This window comes from Struthio camelus, chromosome 19 (assembly GCF_040807025.1).
Source record: "Struthio camelus isolate bStrCam1 chromosome 19, bStrCam1.hap1, whole genome shotgun sequence".
Lineage (NCBI taxonomy): Eukaryota > Metazoa > Chordata > Aves > Struthioniformes > Struthionidae > Struthio > Struthio camelus.
The window spans coordinates 1240316-1252952 of record NC_090960.1 but is presented as its reverse complement, the minus strand read 5'-3'; the positions used below and the strand labels follow the sequence as shown (position 1 = coordinate 1252952).

Here is a 12637-nt window from a genome sequence, read left to right as displayed (position 1 = left end):
TGTCTTCTAGGATTCAGGAGACCAAACCAAAAGTCTACTGCGGCTCAAAATCGACATACAGGTGACAGTACGTAAACAAAAAGTGTGCAAACTGTTCTCAAACATCTTCTGACTCTACTCTCTAACATGCTTCCTAATGCTAATTTGCTTCTCATAAAACAAAATACTCCAAGACCGACAGACTCAGCTCTGGGTCGGTCTCTCAAACGCACAAACGTAATCTGGCACTCTCCAGCATAGCTTTTTTTTAATCTGAGGAAGCATCAGAGATACGAGGAGTAAATTTCAAAACCAGGCATCCAACCCAGGAAACCACCCTCAGGATTTAACCCAACGCGCTCCCCCAGCTTCCCTTCTATTGCAAGTTTTCTAATATTAGAAGCGTCAAGACAAAATTATACGAACCAAGTGATTTCTCTCCTGCAACCTGCTCCTCTGATAAGCAGAGCAGCGTTATTCCCCATGCAGGTTTGCTTGCTCCCCTGTACAACTACAGTTTCTGAAACAGCCAGAAACTAACATCATCTGAAAAAATCCTGTCCTTGCTCGTTTTGTACCTCACCCCAGCACGGGGAAGATTAATGCTGTTCAGCGCTTCGAAACCCTACGCATTCAGTGTTACTGGTGAGGGCAGAGAGCGAGGAAGAGCACGAGCGGGGAAGGCCGCACGTTTCAATAACTGCCCAAAGCCTGCCGGGCTCGCGGGCTTGAGCTGGAAGGAGAAGGCAGCGCCGGAGGCCGCGGGCAGCGCCGGGGTGCTCCGCGCTGCCCGCGGCACCCGACTCGAGCTCCAGCAGTCGGCACTAGCGCTCACTAGCTGAAACTAAAACCAACACGTTTTCTGCTCCTGAACGGGACTACCCAAAGGCTCCTCCTGCGGGCTGGAGGACAGCTTGCAGTGAATCTCCATCATCTTGGGGAGTTAAACTTCCAAAGGCAGCAGGAGAACGGTTCCAAACCCTCAGACGGCATTCAGATGTACTCCGATAACAGGGATAACGAATCAGCCAACTATCAATTAAACACATCAGATGAATTCAATCTGTCTGCCCTAAACCTCGGAGGGAGCTGTACCACAGCACTACATTAAAAAACAAAAAACAAAACAAAACCCTAAAAAACAAACAAACCTAAAAGGTCATGAGAAAAAAAAGTTAGAGCAATCTCTATTTATTTCTTCATCTTTTTATAAAGATTTATTTAATATAAAGTAACCATTTTTTTTTTTTTAATATTTCCACCCTTCTTAAAGAAGTAGAGGTCACTTCATTTCTGTTCTTTTTCTAGAGTTCCACTACACACACAAGTTTACCCGATGCCATTTTCCACATAATATATTATTTCAGAAATTAGTACATTTCCCTTGTACAACGTGCTCTTTCAAACCTGTCCTGTGACCATAAACTAGCAAGTTTTAAAAATGTATTTCTGGACACGCATCCACATAAATGGAAAGTTGCAAAGCTCCAGAAAGTATTTTTCCTGGTGAGGAGTACTGCTATCATCTTGGTGTCACTTCTCAGGTCCTTCACGTTACGCCTTGACAATCATCAGAGAGCCTTTGACAGTAAGGACAAAGCAGACTTCATTTGTAAAAACTATTTTTGAGGGAGGGGAAGAAAAGGAAAAAAGGGCAGGCTGTCTCAGCTGTTAGCTGCAATTTAACATCTCCAGCCACTCAATTGCTTCTTCCATCAACTTCCTGACAGACGCCTTTACAAAGACCTAAATCACTGCGGTCTATTGTGAAAAGTGAGGACTACAAAATGTCAGGGTCCCTAAAGAGCTTGTGCAAGGTGTAACCGTCAATGGCCTTGTCAGAAACTTAGCAAAATCCTATGAATCACTTTAATTACAGTGGAAACATTTACTTCAAAGGATGCCAGGTTTTCTCTTCAGATGGACTCTATCATTACCTCTACTTTGGACATATAAAACATATAACATTAAGATATCTGACACGATCCACAGACTTCAGAAGAAAAGATGCTGTGGCATTGATGTATACCTGTGAACATTCACACTAATTTTAGTTTTGGCAAAAAATTAACATATTTCACTTGTCACTGTTCCAGGAGACAAGGGAGAGCGAGCGGAGCGTGGCAAAGGGCAGGAGGAGAGCGTCCTGCCGCGCGGGGGACGGGCCACCGAGAGCTCCTGCACCGCCAGGAGCCACGCTGCCAGCTTGCTCACACACCGCACGTCCTCGCCGTCACAAAGTAACGTGAACGATACAGACGTGCCGCAACGGGGCTCCTGAAGCCTTGGCAAACTACTCGAGAAAGACAAAACTTGTAAATTTTTAAATTATTTATTCAAGAGTGCTATAAGGCTTTGTACACTAGTTGCCAGCCCTGCTGTTTTTCTGTACGAAGACATGAAAGAAGTGTTGCCATGAACACCAGCCTGTTGAGTACGATCTTTACTTTGTCTATACAACAGAGTTTACACGCAGCAGAGACTGGTACCCTGTGACAATGGGGATAAAACTTAAATACTCCATTTCAATAAAACCAGACTTATTACTGAACAGAAACCTTTCAGATCAACATCTTCAAAAGTGAAATTTTCCCTCAAGTACGAATGAGCCCGGTAGTACAGACAGGTAGCGTGGCAAAGCATCTCTGTTATACCACCGCTAATAGTACTTGCTAAAACACTTATATTCTGAAATGCACTTGAATCCCTTCAACTGAATTTTCTAGAAGAAAACAAACTGGTTGAAAACTGCTTAAACTGGGTCCAACGGCAAACTAAGAATTAGTTTTCCCACAATAAATAAAATAGTAAATATAAAGAAATAGTCAGGCTGCAGCAGTTCAGAATTTAGACCAGTACATGGTTGCTTAGGTATCATCTGTAAAGACACCTTAACTTTCGCAGCTATGGTGGCACAGCCCGGCTGCGGGGAGAGCGCGGTCCTGCCCACGCCGGAGCCAGCGTTCCCCTTCCGCGGCACTTGGTCGCTTGCCCAGAAGGCCACAGCATGCGTCGTCTAGTCCAGCTGAAAAAAACGGATTTTTTTTTTCTTTGTTTTTCCTTTTTCTTTCTTTTTTTTTTAAATTAAATGCCTTTCTCCACCCAGTTACGTTCTGTCGAGCTTAAATACAAGCAGCCGTACTACTGTTTCCTCAAACCAGGTAGGCAGTGTATTTTAGAAGGTAATACTGTATCCTGGTGAAAATATAACTTAAAATACAGTTTAGCGTTTGGACTGATTTGCTAACACAGCCATAACAGCAATTTTGTTTATTCAAACAAAAGTAAAGTCAGTAGGGTTGTTACCCTATCTGGACAGTTTTGGTCCTTCTGACTTTTTCAAACAATATGTAATTTCCAGCGACTTTCCACACGCAACAGACTCACTCTGTTCCGGGTGATGCGAGCAAAGGCTTGCTGCGCACGTTACCCTTCTCAGGGGAGGGCGATAAAAGCCTCCCTCCGGCAAGCCGGAGCCGGCGAGCGCTCTCCGCGCAGTCCTCCCCTCGCCCAACGCGAACCTGCCGCCTGGGCCGCTGCTCGTGCCGCGCCAGCCCGCTCCTGGCTGCTATCAGGGACGTCCCCCCCAGTCATAATAGGCAGTACTTCGGCACATGAAAGTTTACTAAAAGGAAAAGCTGATAATTGCACCTGGTTAGCACATAATTTTGACAGGGATCACTTGGAGGAAAAGTTATTATACTAACCAGCTGCTCTAGTTGGTCTTTCTTCCAATTTACTGTTTTAAAAGTAACCAATTAGTTCAGGTTCTGAGGGCCTGCATTGAAGATACTTGCCATATTACTGCGTAATTGCTACATTTTCTCCAATTACTTCATTTCTGTTGTGTGATATCTTGGGATTTCATCTACGCCGTCTCTAAATCGGCTCCTACTGAATCATTACTCATCAATAATCAATTGACACTAAAAAATTAATAATTTCCAGTCGGTGACATTCCACAATAGCTAAGAGGGAAACAAAAGTAATTTTCGTCTCAAATTTGTTATTTTTAGTGGGTTTTATAAATGGATTTTGTGCCGGTGACTGACAGCCTGGAGATGGGCTCTCTACTCGGCACAGCACCAGCAGGCGCTGCAGCAAGGCGGATTTCGCCCACGCTGCTCCTGCCTACGTGACTCAGGGCTGACGTTCAGAGAAGGTCCTCTGAAACGAAGCCCTGACAGCGAGGCACTAGGATCCATTTCAGCTGTGAAAGGGAATTTTGGTACCATATTTTTATGGTCATTTGAAAAGACTGACTTCTAAATGGCGTCACGCAAAAGCAGGAACAGCTCTCAGGTCACCAGGATTTTTGCTTAGAGATTTTCCTCCCTCTGCCAGGTACCAAATAGACTATCTAGGAGGAAGAAAATCCCAAGAAAGCAATACACCATCTCAGTCATTGAGAGCGTGGCTTCCTGAGACAGAGCCTAGTGCAGCAATATGAATTAAAGCACTCTTGTACATCCCTGGCTCTTGGCACCCAGCTTTGTTTTCCCATCCCTACACCAAGTTATGCCATCGTTCTGGATTTTTTCCAGTTTTTTTTTTTTTTTTTTTTAAGGCAGAACAAAGCCACAGTTCATTTCGCTAGGCAACCACACAACTAGTTGCGCCAGCACAGGTGCCAGGATGACTTATCACCGAGCAGAAAAGAACCACCGTGGCAGGAGGAATGCCTGACATTGTCAACGCCCCTGAAGACTTCGGCTTATGAAGTGGCAGCCAGAGGTTCCTAAATTCCTCGTACCATGACAGCATGATTTTCCATCCTTTTTTTCCCTTACATTTTACTGCCTGGTTCCAGCAAAGATCTTTATTTCCAAACTAGGGATTTTTTTGGCTTCATCTGAAAAGATTTGTAATATAAATACACATTACGATACACAACACGTTTATTCATCAGAATGTTAGTTTAGCCTAGATAATTAGAAATCTGGGCCCTTCAGAGAAGGCACAGATTAATTTAGTCTCAAACTCTGCAGTCTAATTAGAATATAAACTCTTCCCTCAGTTTTAAAGACAACTACATTATAAATCACAATATACACACAGGCAATCCAGGAAGTATTCTAGGCTTATCGTGGGACTGCAATAAAAGATATGTTTTCTATAATTGATATATGTAGCAGATTATGATGAGGTTTAAATATTTTATATCCACAGGAACCTTCTTCCGGCACAATTTCCATGCAGACAGCCTTTAAAAAAATGTGTGTGTGCTGTAGAACTATCAACAAGAACCAAGAATACAGAAGGAAAAAGGACATTTTTGCAAACCAAAGTGCCTGTGGAAGTGACTGCCAGCCACTGAGAAGGTCTGCTGGTGAGGAGAGGCCCAGCCGCCAAGGGGCTCTTGGTCGCACGCTGGCTGCTAGGGAAGAACCACGGGGTCAAGGAGAGCGGGTGAAGCACAGGACCTAACGCGCAGGGCAGCGCTGCCTCTCTCCAGCATGGCTTAGCTATGGAAAGGCTGCGAATCAGACTATGGGGACAACTCCAAGGGTTTGATTTCTGTCCACAGAAAAAGGTTAGTTTAGGTTGGTGTCTGTATTGCAAGTACTGATCCATCAGTCCCGTTCTGAGCAATCCTGTCCAGGTAAACCGTTATTTGAAGAGCGCATGACCCTCTGCGGCCCGTCTGAGGGTCAGGAAAGCTGATTCCTGGCTCAGGTCCTCCTTTACCCTTGCTGTACAGGCTTTGCTTCTTTATCGATTACCCCCTGCCCAACTTGTTTCTGCTTCTTCCTGTCACATCAGACAAACTCCCGGACTCCTGGGAACACAGAGCGCACGGTTTTGTGGCCAGGGCAAAGGACCGAGGGGCCAGGCAGGGGCTTCCCATTTTGATCGCTGCACAGTTTTTCTGTCCGACTTCTTTAGAGTCCAACCCTCTGGGTTCCCACCTGTGCAGAAACACGACTGCACAACACTTCCCTTGAAAGCCAAAAAGCAAAAGTTTAGATCTTGCATATTTCAAATATTTCCTTTCAGAATTACCTGCTAACGCTCACTCTAACACGGGAGGCCTCTAGGCCATTCAACACGCAACGATCGCTCCCTCACTCTAACAAGAGGAACGAGCCCTATGCATCTGAGGAATCGGACACATTCTTGCAGGGAGGTGTTAATTGCAATTAATGTTATATAGCCATTGCTCTAGAACACCTTTGTCAAGTGGCCTGAGCTGGTCTCAGTTTAAACTTCCAAATTTAAACAATCAGAAAACTACACACCCTTCTATCACTAAATAGTTGTTAACTTCAGGACTATCCAAACAAGCCATGAGCAGACCTTTGAGTACCTAGGCAAAGCAAGTTTAGTCCTCGTGTAGATTTCCTCTCTGTTCCTCATCTCCTTAAAGGAAAAAAAAAAAAAAAAAAAAAAGCAAAGCAAAACAAAATCCACTGCCCTTTCACACATGGTACTGACAATATCTGGTGATGGACCTTTTCCTGGACTGACACGCCATCACTGAAAATAGTTTTAACACTTCCGAGAGCTTCGGTGGGCCAGGCAGGTTCTGTCTTTCTGTTTTTCCCCACAACAACCAGAGAACAAAACAGATTCATAAGAAGATGTCAACACGGCACCCAGCTACTCCGGCGTTACAAGAAGCCGCCATTTGCTGCTTAACAACTAATGCACTACAGAAGATGTAAACATGGCTCATTTTTTAGTTTGATCATTTGTATCGTGTAACTTAAAAGAAAGTGGCAAGCTGTATAAACTTATGCCCTCCACGGACTGTACAACTACAGAAGCTGCATGAAACACCTCTGAAGCACACAGCAACCAAGGAAGAAACCCTAGATGAATTAAATGGTGACAATCGAAACAAAATCTGAAAACGCAACACAGCCTTCAAGACATGAGAAACATTTAGAATGAAAAACAGTTCTGAAGAAAGAAATGAATTAATTTTCTAGCTATTTGTATAAATTTCTTTGGATTTTTCTTCCGGCACTTTTTCCCCCCACATGCAGTGAGGTGAAACCTTCTCTATTTCTCTGTTCTTTCAATCAAAAACTGAAAAATGATTTTTCTTTCGATAAGATTAGTGCCTCTGAACTGAACTTTTACGAGAATCTTAGCTTAGCCCCCCCATCTTAGATGAGATGGGATAACCAAATATTCACACGTAAAATCAGCATGACTAAATATGTAAAAGCTACTGATGAGCCTGATATTCTAAAATGCATATAATGGAAGAGTTAAGGGCATTTAGAAGTATCATTAACTTCATCTCAGGGTAAAACCGGCAAGTTACTCAGCACGGAATGATTTACTAAAGCAACTGAACAAAAGATTTTAGTTGATGCAATTTTACCCTCATTGCCTCCGCTGCAACAGATAATTTGCTGCTGGCAGCATGAACAATGAATGATCGCTGCACTTCACTACACCGTGTAGAAGCTTGTGAGAAAACCAAGAAAGGACCAGAAAATAATTCTATTATAAATACATGCTTATTATCCAGATCCCAGCTCTCCTAACCCTTTACAGGATGTCCTTCAATTCTACAGCTTTCATCTCAGACAAAAGATGATAATTGGACTCTGGACATCCACATGTCAAAAGCATGGACCTACGGCCTGTTCTAATTAATCTTGGAAACACTGATTCTAGAGTCAAAACTTTTCAGAAAATGAATTAAGCAGGCCGAGATGGTCTGTGTGTGTATATCAATGACCCCAGAAGAGGACATTCAAAAATAACCAGTGAGGGGCACAGATCTCATGGTTGCAAACAACTGCTGCGCCTGTCTTTAAGGATGACAGAAAAGACTACAACGGACAATTATTTGATTATTTTTGCAACAGCCTAGCTTGTTTGTATAAACTGAAGAAGATTCATAAGAACAGTTGTCGTCGCTTATCAGCTTGCCTCAGCTGCCTAAGAACCAATAATTATGGCCAAATATTGTTTGGATAAAAGGATTATAACATGTATCAACAGTATTAAGTCTGAAAAACAACACCACTGTCACAGAGAGAGACTAGTACAACAGAGTAGGAGTGAAGTGAAAACAACCAATATTTTTGTTAAGTGTTTTTCTGTTTGTTATTTTGGTTGACTCGGGGTGCACGGCTCATAGAGGAGAGCGCAATGGAGACACTCAGACGCGCACTGTGAAAGGTTTCCTTGCTGAGCCCCAGTGTCGCACACGCGGTGCCAGCCCAGGCCGGCGTCCCCGCCGAGCTCTGCCGACGTGCCCAGGCACACCGCGCTTCAGCCGGTCTCACGTTCTCGTCTGCGTCCAGCTTCAAGCGGAGACCCGCACCTCCAGATTTCACACAAACCAGTCTGTTCGCCCAGGACAGCCAGCAGGCACGGCTGCGGGCGCATCCCCTCCGGCGACTCTCCCGTGGTCCAAACCCACATCCAAGCCACGTTTGTAGCTTAACAGCGCCGGATGCCAGGAACACGGCCACCACCCCGTCCGCAGGCACCAGCTCTCTGGCTGGCTCAGAACGACCGTACGAGAAGCGGAGACCTACGTGACTTAACTCAGCTGAGCTGAGCTGAGCAAAGCCCTAGCGCAGCAGCACCCGCCGTTACCCAGGGCCGCGGCACCACGCGCTGAGCCAGTTCTCTCTCTTACAGTCACTGCTTATTCTGTCATTTATTTTCTTACCATATGTTGACAAACACTATAGTTAGAGGCTCTGGGAAAAGCGCACCAACAAAATATTCTCTCAGACAAACAAGAGAAATACTGGACATAACCAGGAAATGGAGAGCAACAGAAAAAAAAAACACATAAAATTTGGCTTACTTCTCTATTAAATCCAGCGTGACTCCTGGCACCAGTCTGACACTCTTCTGCATACAAAACCTGTGGAGAAGAGAATAAAAAATAAGTCATCCTAATTAAATATTTAATGACACGGCTTTGTGAATATGGAAGAAGGTTTCTTTATTACAGTGTTTCTGCTTATAAAATAGTGTCTGGATAAAAAACCTTGCCACAGCATAATAAGAATCAAATAATGCCTTCAATATTTGTCACATTCATGATTATGCAGTGATTTCCATCATCGGGTGTCAAAATTGTGGTATTGTAGCTGTCACAGTGACAAGTTTTCCAACACAGAAAGGGGAAGGAAAAAAATAAAAAAGGTTCACTGTCCTCTGGCACAGTCTCTCGGGAGGAGCGAGGAGCCACGAAAGCTGAACCGCTGTATGTTGCTGGAATAATGATTAGCGTTGGCTGGGTTTCCCTGAAGAGATTTGGCACTGCAGGCAAGGGAAGTGAGAAAAAGAAAGAGTGATGTGTCAAATTCAAACCCCTTAGTTATTTAATGAAAAAAAAAATGCTGACTCCATTTTCTCAGCATTACGGATACCACTACTTCAGAAATGCCAATACTGGAAAATGCAAAGTCCTCTTAGAACTACTACTTGTGGTACCTAGAAAATCCCAAGAGTAGTTAATCGCCAGCAACCACGGAGGGAGAACAGAACTGCTGGCCCAGTTTCCTCGGGCTTATCTCCCTCCTCCAAAACTCTTGGGGATATGCTTCGTGGCCCCAGGAGCTGCACTGGGAAACAGCAGCACTGGGATGAAAAAGCAGCCAATTCAAGTTAAGAAATGAGTTCCTCATCACTATATTCCCAGTCCATTTTCCCTGCATTTCAGTAATCCACTCTCTCTTGTTTAGTGAAGAATGTGCCTGTCAGCAAGACGTAAGTTCATATTTAACCCCTACGCTTCACTTGCCGCCAGCATGGAAAGCCCTACGGATGGAGGGCAAGCCCGTGAAAGCAGTCTGCTACCACGGCGTAACCCCCAACGCAGGATCCAGCAACATCCATCTCCCTTTTGTGTCTCCCTAGAGCCACGATATCCACATCCAAAGGATTTTCCCCAGGTAAAGGGGGGAACAATTACTTTTTTTTTTTTTTTTTTTTTTTTAAAACAAAGATCAAGATGTGCAGAGCCCATTGTTGAAGGCTTGAGCACCCTCTATTTTCTTTGCTGTGTCCTCTGCTTGCAGGATGGTCTTTGCTGCCAAGGACAGGGACCGGTTCTGAAAAGCTGTGTGGTCTCTAGGCTGCTTTTCCAATGCGTGGGCTTTCCATCATTAAAAAAAGTTCGTAGATAGTTTTAAGACACTACAGTATCCATACAGTCTGCTAAAACCTGTAAAGTAGAACTATAAGATTTTTATAACTACGCAGGGAAATACTGTCCTCAAACGAAAACTGCAGGCAGGTTTCAGCAAGGCAGAAGTAAGTTACTGGGATCAGACTGGAGCCTCCCTGTAGACTAAAGGTGCCAAAAGACTTTCCAACTCCACCGCTCAGTGCCGCTATGTTATGACGTATCTGAAAGGATCGCGATACAGCGGCACAACTTTGGGCCGTTCCACTTTTGTTTTCTATAGAGACAAATTCCACCTATCACCACTTCACACGATATCGTGTATTCACTTTGGAAGCCTCTCTTCCAAGTTATTTTTTGACCCAACCACACTTACTTAGCAATATTTTACAGGCTCACAGACTAACGGGACAGAGCTGCAAGACAAAACGCGAAAAAAGGCTGAGCTCACGCCGGCTGCTCACAGCCCAGCTAGCCGCTTCCGGGCTGTGCATCAAGACACCAAAACCTGATGAGCAAGCTCTTGCCTGGCAACAGAGTACATTTGCCACAGGGCAAACAAATACATTAGCCTCCTTTTTGCAAGGATTTCTCATAAGCATAAGGCTTTTGATTACAGCTTGTTGCAGTTCCCCCGTGCATGCAGACATTCGGGACACTGAACAAGAAAAACGTCACGGTGCCTAGCATTTCCTACAATTTCCAGAAAAGTAAAATAAGCACACCTTTGAGGGTCAACCTTAAACAGATGCTTTCCCATTCTAAATAAATGATGCAACTGTCATTTAGCACTTCCTCAGGGAGCGGCTAGTACTGCAAGATGTAAATGAGCTCAGACTTCAGTTATTTAATTTGAGCACGACAAAATAAAACCAGGTTGCATCTGATTAGCAAAAAAAGCATCCTTTCTGCAGCAGAGCCCCTCACCATAGATCTGTTTGATATTCACCAGCATGGGACTAAAACAGCAAACGCTTATGGCTTTTCTATATACCAGGGCTGTTTCAGTATTTCTTTGAATAAGTGCCCAGGACTTCCCTGAAAATTTTGGGAGAGAGAGGCTAGTTCCCTAAATCCTCATTTAACCGGTACTGGACTCTCTGCATTTCCTCTCCTGCAACCACCGACTGACCGCCGAGAACGCGCACCCTCCATCTCCAGCCCCCTTCCCTCGGCCGAGGCGCTGAACGCGACGTCTCCAACGACCGCCGGTGTCACCCCACAAACAGCAGCCGTGATACGCTAGAGCTGCGTGCAAACGCACCCGTAAATGCCAGGCAGTAGAGAAGAAAAGTAGAAATACGCGTAATCGCTCAAATGGATTTACCTAGTTAACGTAGGAATATTTTGAAACTCAGCTTAGCTCCTTTAATTAAATTCGGGACATAAGATCGATTCAGTAAAATCCCCAAAATTTCAAGCAGAAATGCAAAATAAATATATTATAACAGCAACAACAAAACAGAAAACATACTTTGAATGTTTATTTTAATCAACAGAACAGGATTCCTTCATACGCAGACAGCAGAAAATCCCCTATGAAACAAGATCTGATTCAAGAATTTCAGGTAGCATTAGGAGGCTAATGGAAAAAAAGATCTTTTGGCTGAGACAAGATCACAACCCTAGCCGCTCAGAGCCATTAGAAACGCTCTGGTACGAATGGAAAAGGAAGAAGGGGTAGCCACTAGCCCGGCGTCCGGAGCACATTTCAATTAAGTGATAAAATTTGCATCTTTATGTTCCTTGTGCAATGAAAAGCAGATACAGCATCACAGCTCGGTGCCGCCACGAGCCGCCGGGCCGCGCGCTCAGACGACGCCGGCTGCAGCGCCCGCCCAGACCCAGCAACCTGTTAGAGGAATGTAAAGAACATTATTATTTAAGAAAAAAGTTTGTCGAGGACAGAGGACACTACATGTAAATGCACACTAATATTAAAATGTCTGAAGAACAATAATTAGTATATTATGTCTGTTAATCCAAGACAACCACTGTCTTGCTCTGTTGTAGCTAATCCGTTTGGTTCACAAAATAGCACAAAATCGTAGAATTATGGCAGTTTGAGTACTGTTGAATAAATATAAATTAGAACTTTTGCTTCATTTTCACTCTCCCATAAAGGCAAACTTATGTTGTGTGCAACCTTTATTAAAAGTAACTCCTTTCATATCTTAAAGGGCCAGTGTTTCCATTTAAACACTGGCAAGTTTTCTAGATCACTGCACCCAGGAAATTCTCCTTGAAAGTCAGAAGCAATCATCATATGCATTTCCCTGAATTACAACAATATCCTGTACTACACATTCATGAAAAGCTAACAAAATAACCTGCCATCCCCACATACAAAGAGGAAAAAAACATTACAGTAGTGCAAAGTGCCTTCCACTTCTTATCAGAAGAGACAACTCTAAAAATACAGGGCTGGGGAACCGTGCTGAGCGCAGCACTCCTTCCCAGTTAAGCAGAATGCTCAAGCGCTTTTTATTCTGCTAAATGATGCAAAACGCCCTCACGTATTATTTCTCAAGTCAGTCAGGTCATACT

The 12637-nt window shown here is 44.0% G+C and overlaps 1 protein-coding gene across 4 annotated transcripts in view; it reads right to left on the bottom strand.

Moving 5' to 3' along the window:
* RPTOR (regulatory associated protein of MTOR complex 1) overlaps positions 1–12637 on the bottom strand; it is a 175905-nt gene that overhangs the window by 87661 nt on the left and 75607 nt on the right. For all 4 annotated transcript variants that reach the window (XM_068913312.1, XM_068913311.1, XM_009682674.2 and 1 more), the window contains exon 7: positions 8762–8821. In XM_068913312.1, coding sequence (XP_068769413.1) covers positions 8762–8821 — 60 coding nt within the window. The remainder of the gene's footprint in view (positions 1–8761; positions 8822–12637) is intronic.